Source organism: Hippoglossus hippoglossus, chromosome 18, assembly GCF_009819705.1.
Source record: "Hippoglossus hippoglossus isolate fHipHip1 chromosome 18, fHipHip1.pri, whole genome shotgun sequence".
NCBI lineage: Eukaryota > Metazoa > Chordata > Actinopteri > Pleuronectiformes > Pleuronectidae > Hippoglossus > Hippoglossus hippoglossus.
Genome location: NC_047168.1, coordinates 10,024,404 through 10,041,627, shown reverse-complemented (window position 1 = coordinate 10,041,627; position 17,224 = coordinate 10,024,404). Strand labels below are relative to the sequence as shown.

The 17,224-nt window shown below is 40.2% G+C and overlaps 1 protein-coding gene and 1 long non-coding RNA gene across 2 annotated transcripts; both read right to left on the bottom strand.

Moving 5' to 3' along the window:
* Positions 1 to 763: 763 nt before the first annotated feature.
* On the bottom strand, positions 764 to 1,282 carry LOC117752001 (bromodomain-containing protein DDB_G0280777-like; the record flags this gene model as incomplete). Its single annotated transcript, XM_034569127.1, has 1 exon — positions 764 to 1,282. A coding segment is annotated over one exon (519 nt), but the record flags the coding sequence as incomplete, so codon positions are not given.
* Positions 1,283 to 9,175: 7,893 nt separating this feature from the next.
* On the bottom strand, positions 9,176 to 11,903 carry LOC117752017. The gene is made up of 3 exons (XR_004611972.1): positions 11,802 to 11,903; positions 9,498 to 9,554; positions 9,176 to 9,212 (listed from the first exon to the last, which is right to left on the bottom strand). It is a non-coding gene; the product is annotated as an uncharacterized LOC117752017 (long non-coding RNA).
* Positions 11,904 to 17,224: the final 5,321 nt, after the last annotated feature.

The window sequence follows — 17,224 nt, the reverse complement described above, 5'->3', positions numbered from 1 at the left end:
GTTGGTGCTGTAGTTGTTGTCAGGGTTGGTGTTGTAGTTGTTGTTGGAGCTGGTGTTGTAGTTGTTGTAGGGGTTGGTGTTGTAGTTGTTGTTGGAGTTGGTGTTGTAGTTGTTGTCTGGGTTGGTGTTGTAGTTGTTGTCGGGTTCGGTGTTGTAGTTGTTGTAGGGGTTGGTGTTGTAGTTGTTGTTGGAGTCGGTGTCGTTGTTGGAGTTTGGGTTGTAGTTGTTGTAGGGGTTGGTGTTGTAGTTGTTGTCGGAGTTGTTGTTGTAATTGTTGTAGGTGTTGGTGTTGTAGTTGTTGTAGGCATTGGTGTTGTAGTTGTTGTTGGAGTTGGGGTTGTAGTTGTTGTCGGGGTTGGTATTGTAGTTGTTGTTGTAGTTGTTGTAGGGGTTGGTGTTGTAGTTGTTGTAGGGGTTGTCGTTGTAGTTGTTGTTGGGGTTGGTGTTGTAGTTGTTGTTGGAGTTGGTGTTGTAGTTGTTGTCGGGGTTGTTGTTTTAGTTGTTGTAGGGGTTGGTGTTGTAGTTGTGGTTGGCGTTGGTGTTGTAGTTGTTGGTGGAATTGGTGTTGTAGTTGTTGTTGGAGTTGGTGTTGGAGTTGTGGCTGTAGTTGTTGTAGGGGTTGGTGTTGTAGTTGTTGTCGGGGTGGGTGTTGTATTTGTTGTTGGGGTTGGTGTAGTAGTTGTTGTAGGGGTCGGTGTTTTAGTTGTTGTTGGGGTTGGTGTTGTTGTTGGGGTTGGTGTTGTAGTTGTTGTTGGGGTTGGTGTTGTTGTTGGAGTTGGTGTTGTAGTTGTTGTAGGGGTCGGTGTAGTAGTTGTTGTAGGGGTCGGTGTTGTAGTTGTTGTAGGGGTTGGTGTTGTAGTTGTTGTCGGAGTTGGTGTTGTAGTTGTTGTAGGGGTTGGTGTTGTAGTTGTTGTTGGGGTTGGTGTTGTAGTTGTTGTTGGAGTCGGTGTCGTTGTTGGAGTTTGGGTTGTAGTTGTTGTAGGGGTTGGTGTTGTAGTTGTTGTCGGAGTTGTTGTTGTAGTTGTTGTAGGTGTTGGTGTTGTAGTTGTTGTAGGCATTGGTGTTGTAGTTGTTGTTGGATTCGGGGTCGTTGTTGGAGTTGGGGTTGCAGTTGTTGTCGGAGTTGGTGTTGTAGTTGTTGTTGGGGTTGGTGTTGTAGTTGTTGTTGGAGTTGGGGTTGTAGTTGTTGTCGGGGTTGGTATTGTAGTTGTTGTTGTAGTTGTTGTAGGGGTTGGTGTTGTAGTTGTTGTAGGGGTTGTCGTTGTAGTTGTTGTTGGGGTTGGTGTTGTAGTTGTTGTTGGAGTTGGTGTTGTAGTTGTTGTCGGGGTTGGTGTTGTAGTTGTTGTAGGGGTTGGTGTTGTAGTTGTGGTTGGCGTTGGTGTTGTAGTTGTTGGTGGAATTGGTGTTGTAGTTGTTGTTGGAGTTGGTGTTGGAGTTGTGGTTGTAGTTGTTGTAGGGGTTGGTGTTGTAGTTGTTGTCGGGGTGGGTGTTGTATTTGTTGTTGGGGTTGGTGTAGTAGTTGTTGTAGGGGTCGGTGTTGTTGTTGGGGTTGGTGTTGTAGTTGTTGTTGGGGTTGGTGTTGTTGTTGGAGTTGGTGTTGTAGTTGTTGTAGGGGTCGGTGTAGTAGTTGTTGTAGGGGTCGGTGTTGTAGTTGTTGTAGGGGTTGGTGTTGTAGTTGTTTTCGGAGTTGGTGTTGTAGTTGTTGTAGGGGTTGGTGTTGTAGTTGTTGTAGGCGTTGGTGTTGTAGTTGTTGTTGGGGTTGGTGTTGTAGTTGTTGTTGGAGTTTGTATTGTAGTTGTTGTCGGGGTTGGTGTTGTAGTTGTTGTCGGGGTTGGTGTTGTGGTTGTTGTCAGAGTTGGTGTTGTAGTTGTTGTCGGGGTTGGTGTTGTAGTTGTTGTAGGGGTTTGTGTTGTAGTTGTTGTAGGGGTTGGTGTTGTAGTTGTTGTTGGGGTTGGTGTAGTTGTTGTTGGAGTTGGTGTTGGAGTTGTTGTCGTGGTTGATGTTGTAGTTGTTGTAGGGGTTGGTGTTGTAGTTGTTGTAGGGGTTGTTGTTGTAGTTGTTGGAGGGGTTGGTGTTGTAGTTGTTGTCGGGGTTGATGTTGTAGTTGTTGTAGGGGTTGGTGTTGTAGTTGTTGTAGGGGTTGGTGTTGTAGTTGTTGTTGGAGTTGGTGTTGTAGTTGTTGGAGGGGTTGGTGTTGTAGTTGTTGTTGGAGTTGGGGTTGTAGTTGTTGTAGGGGTTGGTGTTGTAGTTGTTGTAGGGGTTGGTGTTGTAGTTGTTGTTGTTGTTGGTGTTGTTGTTGGTGTTGGAGTTGGGTTTGTAGTTGTAGTTGCATTTGTACCTATGTCATCCACGGTGATGGAGCTGTCTTCAATGTCGAAGCCGCTGACTGATGCATTTATCAAAACGTTTGCAATCGCAGTGTTGTCAAGAGCAGCTGTGCCGCTGAAGGTGAGTGTCAAATTATTGTAGATTGATCCATTTCTGCAAGAGGAGAAACAAATAAATGTTGAATGAAATGTCAGATTTAGGCTGCAATCCTGAAAACGTAACAATATGTGAACAAATTACCTGAATTCCACCACTTCCAAGGAAGAGAAGGAGGGGAATTCGATTTTGTACAGCGGTTCAAGCTGCAGAAACAGAAAACACATGGTATTTTTTTTTTAAATGAACTTGTTTTATGCTCGATGCACTTTTACTTGATATTATTTTGGGCTCCTTGATTAACAAAAAATACTAAAATAGAAAACACAATAATGTTAACCCGAAGATTTTATTTTGAGAAGAGGCTTACCTCAGTCGTTATGTTAGCAGCTCTTCCTTTAAAAGCAGCAGATGATCGATTCAACAAGTCGGTTGTGAATGTGTCCATAAGAGACCTGAAAATCACTTCCTTTGTTGTGATGACAGCGGTTGTTGTTGCTGCAGTTGTAGCTGTTGTTGGAGTTGGAGTTGGGGTTGGAGTTGGAGTTGTAGTTGTTGTTGGAGTTGGTGTTGTAGTTGTTGAAGGGGTTGGTGTTGTAGTTGTTGTTGGGGTTGGTGTTGTAGTTGTTGTAGGGGTTGGTGTTGTAGTTGTTGTCGGGGTTGGTGTTGTAGTTGTTGTTGGGGTTGGTGTTGTAGTTGTTGTCGCAGTTGGTGTTGTAGTTGTTGTAGGGGTTGGTGTTGTAGTTGTTGTTGGGGTTGGTGTTGTAGTTGTTGTTGGAGTTGGTGTTGTAGTTGTTGTCGGGGTTGGTGTTGTAGTTGTTGTCAAAGTTGGTGTTGTAGTTGTTGTCGGGGTTGGTGTTGTAGTTGTTGTAGGGGTTGGTGTTGTAGTTGTTGTAGGGGTTGGTGTTGTAGTTGTTGTTGGGGTTGGTGTAGTTGTTGTTGGTGTTGTAGTTGTTGTCAGGGTTGATGTTGTAGTTGTTGTAGGGGTTGGTGTTGTAGTTGTTGTCGGGGTTGGTGTTGTAGTTGTTGTAGGGGTTGGTGTTGTAGTTGTTGTAGCGGTTGGTGTTGTAGTTGTTGTTGGGTTTGGTGTAGTTGTTGTTGGAGTTTGTGTTGTAGTTGTTGTCGGGGTTGATGTTGTAGTTGTTGTAGGGGTTGGTGTTGTAGTTGTTGTAGGGGTTGGGGTTGTAGTTGTTGTTGGGGTTGGTGTTGTAGTTGTTGTCGGAGTTGGTGTTGTAGTTGTTGGCGGGGTCGGTGTTGTAGTTGTTGTAGGGGTTGGTGTTGTAGTTGTTGTTGGGGTTGGTGTTGTAGATGTTGTTGGAGTCTGTGTTGTAGGGGTTGGTGTTGTAGTTGTTGTCGGAGTTGGTGTTGTAGTTGTTGTCAGGGTTGGTGTTTTAGTTGTTGTTGGAGCTGGTGTTGTAGTTGTTGTAGGGGTTGGTGTTGTAGTTGTTGTTGGAGTTGGTGTTGTAGTTGTTGTCTGGGTTGGTGTTGTAGTTGTTGTCGGGTTCGGTGTTGTAGTTGTTGTTGGAGTTGGGGTTGTAGTTGTTGTAGGGGTTGGTGTTGTAGTTGTTGTCAGGGTTGGTGTTGTAGTTGTTGTCGGGGTTGGGGTTGTAGTTGTTGTTGGAGTTGGTGTTGGAGTTGTTGTTGGAGTTGGGGTTGTAGTTGTTGTAGGGGTTGGTGTTGTAGTTGTTGTAGGGGTTGGTGTTGTAGTTGTTGTTGTTGTTGGTGTTGTTGTTAGTGTTGGAGTTGGGTTTGTAGTTGTAGTTGCATTTGTACCTATGTCATCCACGGTGATGGAGCTGTCTTCAATGTCGAAGCCGCTGACTGATGCATTTATCAAAACGTTTGCAATCGCAGTGTTGTCAAGAGCAGCTGTGCCGCTGAAGGTGAGTGTCAAATTATTGTAGATTGATCCATTTCTGCAAGAGGAGAAACAAATAAATGTTGAATGAAATGTCAGATTTAGGCTGCAATCCTGAAAACGTAACAATATGTGAACAAATTACCTGAATTCCACCACTTCCAAGGAAGAGAAGGAGGGGAATTCGATTTTGTACAGCGGTTCAAGCTGCAGAAACAGAAAACACATGGTATTTTTTTTTTAAATGAACTTGTTTTATGCTCGATGCACTTTTACTTGATATTATTTTGGGCTCCTTGATTAACAAAAAATACTAAAATAGAAAACACAATAATGTTAACCCGAAGATTTTATTTTGAGAAGAGGCTTACCTCAGTCGTTATGTTAGCAGCTCTTCCTTTAAAAGCAGCAGATGATCGATTCAACAAGTCGGTTGTGAATGTGTCCATAAGAGACCTGAAAATCACTTCCTTTGTTGTGATGACAGCGGTTGTTGTTGCTGCAGTTGTAGCTGTTGTTGGAGTTGGAGTTGGGGTTGGAGTTGTAGTTGTTGTTGGGGTTGGTGTTGTAGTTGTTGTAGGGGTTGGTGTTGTAGTTGTTGTCGGGGTTGGTGTTGTAGTTGTTGTTGGGGTTGGTGTTGTAGTTGTTGTCGCAGTTGGTGTTGTAGTTGTTGTAGGGGTTGGTGTTGTAGTTGTTGTTGGGGTTGGTGTTGTAGTTGTTGTTGGAGTTGGTGTTGTAGTTGTTGTCGGGGTTGGTGTTGTAGTTGTTGTCAAAGTTGGTGTAGTTGTTGTCGGGGTTGGTGTTGTAGTTGTTGTAGGTGTTGGTGTTGTAGTTGTTGTTGGGGTTGGTGTAGTTGTTGTTGGAGTTGGTGTTGTAGTTGTTGTCGGGGTTGATGTTGTAGTTGTTGTAGGGGTTGGTGTTGTAGTTGTTGTCGGGGTTGGTGTTGTAGTTGTTGTAGGGGTTGGTGTTGTAGTTGTTGTAGCGGTTGGTGTTGTAGTTGTTGTTGGGTTTGGTGTAGTTGTTGTTGGAGTTTGTGTTGTAGTTGTTGTCGGGGTTGATGTTGTAGTTGTTGTAGGGGTTGGTGTTGTAGTTGTTGTAGGGGTTGGTGTTGTAGTTGTTGTCGGGGTTGGTGTTGTAGTTGTTGTCGGAGTTGGTGTTGTAGTTCTTGTCGGGGTTGGTGTTGTAGTTGTTGTCAGGGTTGGTGTTGTAGTTGTTGTCGGGGTTGGTGTTGTAGTTGTTGTAGGGGTTGGTGTTGTAGTTGTTGTAGGGGTTGGTGTTGTAGTTGTTGTTGGGGTTGGTGTAGTTGTTGTAGGGGTTGGTGTTGTAGTTGTTGTCGGGGTTGGTGTTGTAGTTGTTGTAGGGGTTGGTGTTGTAGTTGTTGTAGCGGTTGGTGTTGTAGTTGTTGTTGGGTTTGGTGTAGTTGTTGTTGGAGTTTGTGTTGTAGTTGTTGTCGGGGTTGGTGTTGTAGTTGTTGTCGGGGTTGGTGTTGTATTTGTTGGAGGGGTTGGTGTTGTAGTTGTTGTAGGGGTTGGTGTTGTAGTTGTTGTCGGGGTTGGTGTTGTAGTTGTTGTCGGAGTTGGTGTTGTAGTTGTTGTCGGGGTTGGTGTTGTAGTTGTTGTCGGGGTTGGTGTTGTATTTGTTGGAGGGGTTGGTGTTGTAGTTGTTGTCGGGGTTGGTGTTGTAGTTGTTGTCGGAGTTGGTGTTGTAGTTGTTGTCGGGGTTGGTGTTGTAGTTGTTGTCGGGGTTGGTGTTGTAGTTGTTGTCGGGGTTGGTGTTGTAGTTGTTGTCTGAGTTGGTGTTGTAGTTGTTGTCGGAGTTGGGGTTGTAGTTGTTGTAGGGGTTGGTGTTGTAGTTGTTGTAGGGGTTGGTGTTGCAGTTGTTGTAGGGGTTGGTGTTGTAGTTGGTGTTGTAGTTGTTGTAGGGGTTGGTGTTGTAGTTGTTGTCGCAGTTGGTGTTGTAGTTGTTGTCGGGGTTGGTGTTGTAGTTGTTGTTGGGGTTGGTGTTGTAGTTGTTGTTGGAGTTGGTGTTGTAGTTGTTGTCGGGGTTGGTGTTGTAGTTGTTGTCAAAGTTGGTGTTGTAGTTGTTGTCGGGGTTGGTGTTGTAGTTGTTGTAGGGGTTGGTGTTGTAGTTGTTGTAGGGGTTGGTGTTGTAGTTGTTGTTGGGGTTGGTGTAGTTGTTGTTGGAGTTGGTGTTGTAGTTGTTGTCGGGGTTGATGTTGTAGTTGTTGTAGGGGTTGGTGTTGTAGTTGTTGTCGGGGTTGGTGTTGTAGTTGTTGTAGGGGTTGGTGTTGTAGTTGTTGTAGCGGTTGGTGTTGTAGTTGTTGTCGGGGTTGATGTTGTAGTTGTTGTAGGGGTTGGTGTTGTAGTTGTTGTAGGGGTTGGTGTTGTAGTTGTTGTCGGGGTTGGTGTTGTAGTTGTTGTCGGAGTTGGTGTTGTAGTTGTTGTCGGGGTTGGTGTTGTAGTTGTTGTCAGGGTTGGTGTTGTAGTTGTTGTCGGGGTTGGTGTTGTAGTTGTTGTAGGGGTTGGTGTTGTAGTTGTTGTTGGGGTTGGTGTAGTTGTTGTAGGGGTTGGTGTTGTAGTTGTTGTCGGGGTTGGTGTTGTAGTTGTTGTAGGGGTTGGTGTTGTAGTTGTTGTAGCGGTTGGTGTTGTAGTTGTTGTTGGGTTTGGTGTAGTTGTTGTTGGAGTTTGTGTTGTAGTTGTTGTCGGGGTTGGTGTTGTAGTTGTTGTCGGGGTTGGTGTTGTATTTGTTGGAGGGGTTGGTGTTGTAGTTGTTGTCGGGGTTGGTGTTGTAGTTGTTGTCGGAGTTGGTGTTGTAGTTGTTGTCGGGGTTGGTGTTGTAGTTGTTGTCGGGGTTGGTGTTGTAGTTGTTGTCGGGGTTGGTGTTGTAGTTGTTGTCTGAGTTGGTGTTGTAGTTGTTGTCGGAGTTGGGGTTGTAGTTGTTGTAGGGGTTGGTGTTGTAGTTGTTGTAGGGGTTGGTGTTGCAGTTGTTGTAGGGGTTGGTGTTGTAGTTGTTGTTGGGGTTGGTGTTGTAGTTGTTGTAGGGGTTGGTGTTGTAGTTGTTGTCGGGGTTGGTGTTGTAGTTGTTGTTGGGGTTGGTGTTGTAGTTGTTGTCGCAGTTGGTGTTGTAGTTGTTGTAGGGGTTGGTGTTGTAGTTGTTGGGGTTGGTGTTGTAGTTGTTGTTGGAGTTGGTGTTGTAGTTGTTGTCGGGGTTGGTGTTGTAGTTGTTGTCAAAGTTGGTGTTGTAGTTGTTGTCGGGGTTGGTGTTGTAGTTGTTGTAGGGGTTGGTGTTGTAGTTGTTGTAGGGGTTGGTGTTGTAGTTGTTGTTGGGGTTGGTGTAGTTGTTGTTGGAGTTGGTGTTGTAGTTGTTGTCGGGGTTGATGTTGTAGTTGTTGTAGGGGTTGGTGTTGTAGTTGTTGTCGGGGTTGGTGTTGTAGTTGTTGTAGGGGTTGGTGTTGTAGTTGTTGTAGCGGTTGGTGTTGTAGTTGTTGTTGGGTTTGGTGTAGTTGTTGTTGGAGTTTGTGTTGTAGTTGTTGTCAGGGTTGATGTTGTAGTTGTTGTAGGGGTTGGTGTTGTAGTTGTTGTAGGGGTTGGTGTTGTAGTTGTTGTCGGGGTTGGTGTTGTAGTTGTTGTCGGAGTTGGTGTTGTAGTTGTTGTCGGGGTTGGTGTTGTAGTTGTTGTCAGGGTTGGTGTTGTAGTTGTTGTCAGGGTTGGTGTTGTAGTTGTTGTAGGGGTTGGTGTTGTAGTTGTTGTAGGGGTTGGTGTTGTAGTTGTTGTTGGGGTTGGTGTAGTTGTTGTAGGGGTTGGTGTTGTAGTTGTTGTTGGGGTTGGTGTTGTAGTTGTTGTAGGGGTTGGTGTTGTAGTTGTTGTAGCGGTTGGTGTTGTAGTTGTTGTTGGGTTTGGTGTAGTTGTTGTTGGAGTTTGTGTTGTAGTTGTTGTCGGGGTTGATGTTGTAGTTGTTGTAGGGGTTGGTGTTGTAGTTGTTGTAGGGGTTGGTGTTGTAGTTGTTGTCGGGGTTGGTGTTGTAGTTGTTGTCGGATTTGGTGTTGTAGTTGTTGTCGGGGTTGGTGTTGTAGTTGTTGTCGGGGTTGGTGTTGTAGTTGTTGTCGGGGTTGGTGTTGTAGTTGTTGTAGGGGTTGGTGTTGTAGTTGTTGTAGGGGTTGGTGTTGTAGTTGTTGTTGGGGTTGGTGTAGTTGTTGTAGGGGTTGGTGTTGTAGTTGTTGTCGGGGTTGGTGTTGTAGTTGTTGTAGGGGTTGGTGTTGTAGTTGTTGTAGCGCTTGGTGTTGTAGTTGTTGTTGGGTTTGGTGTAGTTGTTGTTGGAGTTTGTGTTGTAGTTGTTGTCGGGGTTGGTGTTGTAGTTGTTGTTGGGGTTGGTGTTGTATTTGTTGGAGGGGTTGGTGTTGTAGTTGTTGTAGGGGTTGGTGTTGTAGTTGTTGTCGGGGTTGGTGTTGTAGTTGTTGTCGGAGTTGGTGTTGTAGTTGTTGTCCGGGTTGGTGTTGTAGTTGTTGTCAGGGTTGGTGTTGTATTTGTTGGAGGGGTTGGTGTTGTAGTTGTTGTCGGGGTTGGTGTTGTAGTTGTTGTCGGAGTTGGTGTTGTAGTTGTTGTTGGGGTTGGTGTTGTAGTTGTTGTCGGGGTTGGTGTTGTAGTTGTTGTCGGGGTTGGTGTTGTAGTTGTTGTCTGAGTTGGTGTTGTAGTTGTTGTCGGAGTTGGGGTTGTAGTTGTTGTAGGGGTTGGTGTTGCAGTTGTTGTAGGGGTTGGTGTTGCAGTTGTTGTCAGGGTTGGTGTTGTAGTTGTTGTAGGGGTTGGTGTTGTAGTTGTTGTCGGGGTTGGTGTTGTAGTTGTTGTTGGGGTTGGGGTTGTAGTTGTAGTTGTTGTTGGGGTTATTGTTGTTGCATTTGTATCTTGGCTTGTGGTTTGGATAGATCCGTAAATGACTAAAATATAAAAGATTTTTGCTTAACTGGCGAACAAATAAATTAATTTACAAAATAAACTGTGGTAAATAACTGTGTTATAAGTGTTTACCTAAAAAGTTTGTTGCGATTAATCACATTATATTCTGTATATGTTAATGTGATTTAATATTTTCTTGTGTAAGATATTAGTTAAAGTTTCTACCTAGTTCTCTGACTAAAGTCACATAGTATTGATCATCAGACGTTATTCTTATTTATTTCAAGACAATCTGAAGTCAATCAGTTCAAGCTTATTTATCTTACCTGTTAGAATCAGGAAAACTGATTTGATCTTGCTGGTCCCCATCCTGTCAATGCAATCTGCAAAATCAAACAAGATAGATGCAGAATGTGAAGAGATTCTGTTCCACAGTTGGATTAATTGACCCTCAGAGATGTATTACCTTGTCTCTGATGAAACTGTTGAATGAGTTTATACACCAACAAAAACATCTTGATGATGTTTATAATTTTCTGAATTTAACTTGATTCAATTATTATTGTTTAGTTTTAGTTCATCTTTTTCTTTGGAACTATGTTTAACAAATGTTTTCGAGATAAAACCCCCACAACACCAACAAATATGTTTTAAACTGCTGAGGACACATTTCAGTGAGTAATATTCGTATTTATAGCTTCAAGGTAACTTTTGTAAATTTTGAATGAGCATATAATTTGTCAAAATTTAATTTGCATTCGTCATAATTCACTATGAAGTTCATTGTCTGTGGTTTTCTTTGGAGCTGTGTCTTAAATACAGCTGATCTATTAGAAAACAAGCAACATAAATCCTATGCATGTATATTAATTCTTCCATCTAACAAACTTTATCATACTTTTACCCAAAATAAAAATACAATATTTCAAAACTGTTAAACAGAGTGAGATTATAAAGACATTCACTGGCAAATAGTCCACAATGACTCAACTGTACCCGGAATGATGCAGTTGTTAAACCTTGACACAAATCTTACAAAATTAAACTTTCTCTGTTGTCAAGTTATTAGTCATAACCCTTAAATGGCCTTTGTTTCCTATTTGCCACATGAGTTTCTTGAGACCTGACTAAGTGATGAGAACTTTATCTCATCATCATGATCAATACTTTCTTACACAACCTGTTGTACACAATCTGTCAGGCATTGTCTGACCTCTTGTGTTCTGTCTGTGCACTGTACGTAGGGAGAATCCAGGACTTTATGGGGCTTTGAGCAGAATTGGATGTTGTGGCCACCACCACCTACCTCACCTGCTCTAAATCGAATATATCCATCATTAATTTACACAGATGTAGCTATATTGTCCTGAGAATAGCATTAGCTCTCATGATTACAATCTCAAAAACACTACAATACAGACCACAATGATGTGTAATAGAGATAGTGCTGCACATAGATGCATTGTATGGTTGTGTGTGTGAATGGGTGAAAGACTAAATCTGAACTTAACTTATAATAATTTCATTCTTCATATTTCTTATTCTGTCTTGTTTAATTTACTCTGTCATTTGTGACAATATATGAGTGCATTGGTTTCTGAACTTAATAATTATTTGTATATTCTTATATAAGTTCTTCCGAATGTAAAGAACTTTTAGCTGCAATTGATTTGTTGAAAAGATGCTATATAAATACAGTTTGATTGATTGACTGTAAAGTACTTTGAACTATTAACCAAGACTAGAAAAGCACGATAGAAATACAGACCATTCTAACCAATTCCAAATATAGTAGTTTCAATGAGCCCACTGATAAAACAATGGAGAAAACAATGAATCTACAATGGAGTAATAGTTATTTTTTAAAGACATGTTGACGAGTTTTCTGAAATGTAAGTTTTGATCCTTTCAGCTTCACATTGAAATTCCGTCAGTTGCCTTCATCATATTTTTGTTGCTGTGGATATTGGTAGATATCTCATAAACCACACACAACAAACAAACAACAAAAATGGTTTATGGCAAGATACTTTCAATTCTCAGACTATTTACTATCTTCGTTACAAAAAGATGTTATAAAAAACCCAGTAATGAAATCAAGGTTTATTTTTCAAAGTGTAATTGAGACAAAATTTAGATGCAACAACTGTCTTCAATTGTTAATGATTATTATGATTCCATTGGCAGCAATTTTACAAATCCAAATCAGTGGGGAATGTACATCTATTATTTATTTGAAGGAAAAAATGTATAACTTACAAGACCTAATTTTGTGCTCAATTTAAACTAAAATCCTGCCTGACTAACAAACTCTCTTTCTTCACATCTAGTGATTTAGATAATCTGTACAAATTTTCACAAGTGATAATCAGTCTTTTACTTCACTTTATTCTCTCAAAACGATTCTACTTATTGCTATTTGAATATACCAATACAAAATAAATACTACTTAATATTAAGTAGAGTTTTAAATTGAACAGGTGATATAAAAAGGTGATGATGTAGGTGATCAGTTATTGTCACTTTAAATCTGAGAAAATATTTGTTATTTTACTTGTTGCAAACACACACACACACACACACACACACACACTTAAATGCACAAAAGTGTCCATATAGATTGTACTCACCTTAAAGGCAAAGAAGAAAAGTTATTGATTTCTCTGGTGTAGCTGTTCTTAAAGTGTTACAGTGCTCAGTTCACTTCACATATGATACACTGCTAACCTGTCTCGCTCTATGGCATTCCACATTTATTTAGGCCTTTATATATTGGAATGAACTAAAGACTAGTGACGTGGGTCATTCATGACAGAAATGTCGTGACACCTTGATCTGTCAAATTCTTGGCGTAACATTACGGTATACTCCCTTCTTTTGTTCGTGCCTCGGAACAAATGCTTGTGTATTTATTCATGTGAATGAAGCTCTACCAGTCTGACAGTATGAGGGGCCAAAGAGATATTTGAGTTTTGGCAGTAAGCTACATTTGTCTATTTGTTAAATTGATTGATGTATTTTCTTTATTATTATTCATATTTTATTTTAACTTCTACACAATAAGACAAACAACACAAAAGTAAACCCAGTAAACTAAGTGACAAAAAGAAAGATCGGAGATTCATAGAACTCCCAAGACCAATCCATAAATGCCAGTCAACAACAATAACTCCCTTGTTTTGCTCTTGTTTGTATATATTCCACCTATGTGAATACAGTTTGACCGGTTTGAGATACAAAATAATTTTGAATATATCTAGTGATGAGTTTAAGCCTGAGGTAAAACTTACCAGGAAGAAATACGAGAAAAGTGATATGGTTGCATAATTCAAATATATTAAATGACATGAGTTACACATTTTGTAGTAAATAAATTGTGACTGTCTACCTCCTCTTTCCTTTCGTCACAAATATCAGTGGAACATACAGAATTGTTTAAGTTAACAACTGCTGCATTTTGCTAAAATGACAACACTTAAACTATATGTGTGTTCTCTGCTGTAAATTTCAGAAATGTTAAACATTGTGTTGCCCCGCGTGTTAAAAGGGCCATGAAAGAAATATGTCTCTGTAGTGATATTAAGAGAATTCTTAACATTCTATCTGAAATATATACACTTTCATGAAATAGCACATAAATATGTTTGATAGAGTTTAAGAGATAAGAGATTTTTGTTTGAAATAGCCAATGAGTTCAAGTTTTACTTTCATCTCAGTAAATCAAATGCTTTAACCCTCGTCCTGACTGTCCTCTGGTCACACTAGAAGGGAACAGGTCAAAGAATTAGTCTTGGTTGTATCTGCAGGCTTTTTTTGGTTGAGTCCCCTTTGAGATGAGCTGAGATTGCAGAGAGATCCCGGAGATTCCAGAGAGATTCGAGAGGAACCCTTTTCCAGTACTGGATGGCGAGCCTGGCCCATGATATATAGCACCTATTGCCTGCAGTAAGGATGTTGTGAACTGAGCACCTACATCAAGTGCGTTAGGATCGAACTGTACACACACAGCTCCGGAGTCATAGAACACACACACATATTTTTTTGGAACGAGAACTGTGACTCTTTTCTCCTTCTCTACGTGAATGTTACTTCAGTTAACTGTTGTTATTTTGGGATCCCACCCGTCTATTATCCTGTTCAACCATTCATTTATGCAGTTAAAATTGTGTTTCTCGGTTATCCATCCTCTTGGCTCCCGTCATTCCTAAGGTCTTCTGAGTCTGGTCCAATCTTTACTTTATCTTTACTTTACTTTAATCTTCATATACTGTGCTCAGTGATAATACACTGGTTACAGTTGACATCAGACTAAGCCCTGAAATCCTTCTCATCATGTTCCACTCTCAAGTGTTTTAAACCATTTACATAAATATTTTTTCTCCTCATGTGTTTTTCTAATGTGACGGTGAGCTGACGCTATATTGCAGCATGACGCTTGTTTGACAGCAGGATGCATAGCTCTTAGCTTCAGGTATGTCTTTGGCCTTTGTTTATCCTGTGTTATTTTTGCACTTTTTGGTGTAGGTATGTTCCTCCTCTCGCTTAAAGGTCACTAAGCGTCATTGCAAAACCGGTTTTCATGATTCATACAAGGCGTTAACAACCTCACTCAGAGATATTACCACAGCAATGAAGCTGGAAATTCACGTACATAGTGTATATATTGTGTTGGGAGTTGATGTACCCCAGGATAATATTTGATTTGTTGTATGTTTATGTTTCATTACTGTGCATTCTTTAAAGATCCTTCAGTACCATGAAACTCTAGTGGGTCAGCAGGCATCAGCTGAGAAGACGGTCCCTCAAGGTGGCCGAGGATCCATTTGGATTCACACCACAAAAAGAAAGTGGACACGTGTACCCAGACCACCTCTGAATGGGGTATCTGAGTGGTCAGATCTCAAACAGTTCCTCCATGCATCTTAGGTGGGTTCACACCTCTAAAGGGAGTGACACCAGCGAGCTAGTTGAGGCAGCCAACTCGAGCTGCGCTGCGCCAATCATGTGACATACATCATGTGACATACCTCACTCTCCACAATCATCTATAATACACACCCACCTTATCAGGTGGTCTATTTAAGCAGGGAGAAATTTCCCATCATCCCCTTTGCTCGCAACAGATGGATTATGGGCGGCTTTGGCAGACATATGTGAGGTGTGTTGTTCACTAATGGAAGTAGAAAAGCTATATACAAGGCAGACCCTGGCAGACTTGTGAATCCTTAGAAATGTGTTTGGAGCTTCTAAGGGAGCAGGGTAAATAGAGAAATCTCTGTAGCATTCAGAGATTTATGAATTCCACATCAGAGATCACTTGTTTTTGTTTTGAGCACGTTGACAGCCAGTCAGGCCTTATCACCAAAACCTCCCAGTCTCTTTTGTCTGAACACACCTGATTCACCTATACAACAAAAGTCGAGACTTTCCCACCAACTGTAAAACATCACAACAACATGAGTGATTACATAAATACACTTGGTATAAAAAAGCTGACAATGTGCTTAATACATATATATATATATATTACATTATTCAGATGTATATATTTTATATATAGATGGGATATATTATGGGATTTGGCTTCAAAGTATAACAAACTCAAAGCATTTTAAAATCTTTTGAAAAAAAAAATCCTGAATATTATTTGGTTGTGAAGTTGGAGGAAATACTTCACAGAAAGTACTTCTTGACATTGACATTCAGATTTCACAATCCATTTCCAAATGAAGCCACACGATCAGCCAGACATGGAGTCGGGCCGGTTTTACATGCCTGGCAAGCAAGCATTAGTAATCGTCGCCAAGTAAATATTGCGATAGCACAGCACTCAGTGACATGCGCGGTACAATATGGAAAATGTTTTCTGACTTATAAGGCTTAATAGCCTGTGTTGTTATTGTGTGAGGTTGCGTCTCTACATGTGTAAGTTGTTGGTTTGTTTGTCTAAAAGAGTACACCTTTTTTATTGGTACAACAATATGACAAAGAGTCCAACAAAAGACAACATATAAGCAGTCAATACAAAAGATAAAAAGGATAATAATCATAGGATAAACGGTTGTCAGCTTTGGTGTGGATTCAGTTGACGGAGCAGAGATAGAATTTATTTATGTCCACCTTGGTTGTTTTGCTTACTAATGTCATTTCTTGGAGTATTTCCAATGTTTCAAATTCTAATTGTAGAATTGTAAGTCAACAAACCGTAATAGATGATAAAAGTAAGGAAATTGGACATAACAAATTGGTAAATAAACACATAAAACATACTGATCCAAAATGTTTTCAAATATAGAAACATGAACAAAATATTTCTTATCATATATAACATGTCATTAGAACTATGCTTCTTTTGTTTTTGGAGATATGCCCATTTTTCTCTGTTCCTCTCTCTGCTCTTTGGCGTTATCCACACGTTTTCTGCTGCATGTAGTGAGATGCAATCACATTGTATGCTCGTGATGACATAGAAAACAAAGGCCTTGACTTTCTGCTGCAAAAATGAATCCTCCTCTGTTTGAGAATGATTTGAAAAGGATCATGCAAACAATCGATAAGGTAAGATAAGATAGGATAATCCTTTATTAGTCCCCGGATAGGGAAATATGATATAATAATAGACATCAGTAAAACTATGAATAAGTAAATATTTAATATATACACAATAAAAGATACATGCATATGTAAAATAGAAACAATATAAACGATGTATATAGAATATATACAGTATGAGCAATACATATACAGTGAGACAGGATTGTGCATTGGTAATTAAATTGCACAGATAGATATAATTCTTTTTTGGGCATTTCCCAGAAAAAAAATTATGGATTTTGGTGTAAAGAATATGCGATATATTCATAGTGTTGAAATCTAAGAGTTTGTACAGATGATAGACAACATGTTGTTTTTTCACTGTGGTGGTCAGTAATGATGCAGTCAAGGTGTTCTCATTCAGCAATGTGTTCTTACTTATACTGTCATTAATACGTCTGATCAGTGAAACGCTCATTTGGTGGTGATTCATCAAGCAGGCTCTCTGAATGCCATGGGTGCAGAGCAAGGATTCTTTGGAACCGCACCCGACTCAGAAATAGATTTTACCCTCAGACCATGAGACTTAATCATGCATCAACCGTGTGCACTTTAAGAATCTCTGAAAACATCAAACACACACACGCACGTACACACACACACTTTATTCCTATTTTGTTAGTATTTTTGTTCTATTCTTTATTGTGCATTTATTTTGTAAGCTCACATTCTTCCTCTTCTGTCCTTAACTAATTACTAAATGTGGAGCTTGTCGGTAAATGTTTTTCCCACGATGATACTTGCACAACCGGTGTGACAATAAAGATCTTCATCATGTTCAGTCATTTTGAAGGTGTGGCAGTTATAGGCACATTGGAAGCTAAAAGTTTAACAGGTACTCACTATTTATTTTAGCACTTTATCTGGTTCTGAAGATGCACAAATCTCACAGTTAATATTGTAGAATTTACATAACAAGCATCCCAGCTACAAAGATCTTGACAATCACCTTGTTGTTTTTGAAGTCTTTATACTGATGACATTGACACATCATGTTGTATTTATTTAAAGATTATAATAAACTTGGATCCATTGTTGGAAATAATTACAGGTTTAATTCAGGTTAAGTTTCAGTAGGCAGCCCTAAAGCTGTCAACAGTTCAACTAGTGAAAAATCAGGTCAACGGAAAAAACACTCATCAATCTACAGGATCCTAAAAGGGACAAATGAGTTTCCAGAAAAAGTTTCAAACATTAAAGATTAATAGATATTTTTTTATCGATGGGTGGAATCGTTTTTATTTGCGATTGTCATATTATTTCAGTCAGACTTACCTCATCAAGAGATGGCACTTTTAAATTTTTATCACATGTTCATAATTGTTTGTTCCTCATCAGACAAAAGCAATAATGAACAATTTATAAGCAAAGATACTCAGTCATAAATTATTTATACTTTATCCATAGCTTTATACATTAAACATCCCCCCCAAAAAAGAAGATTTATACTGTTTGTTTT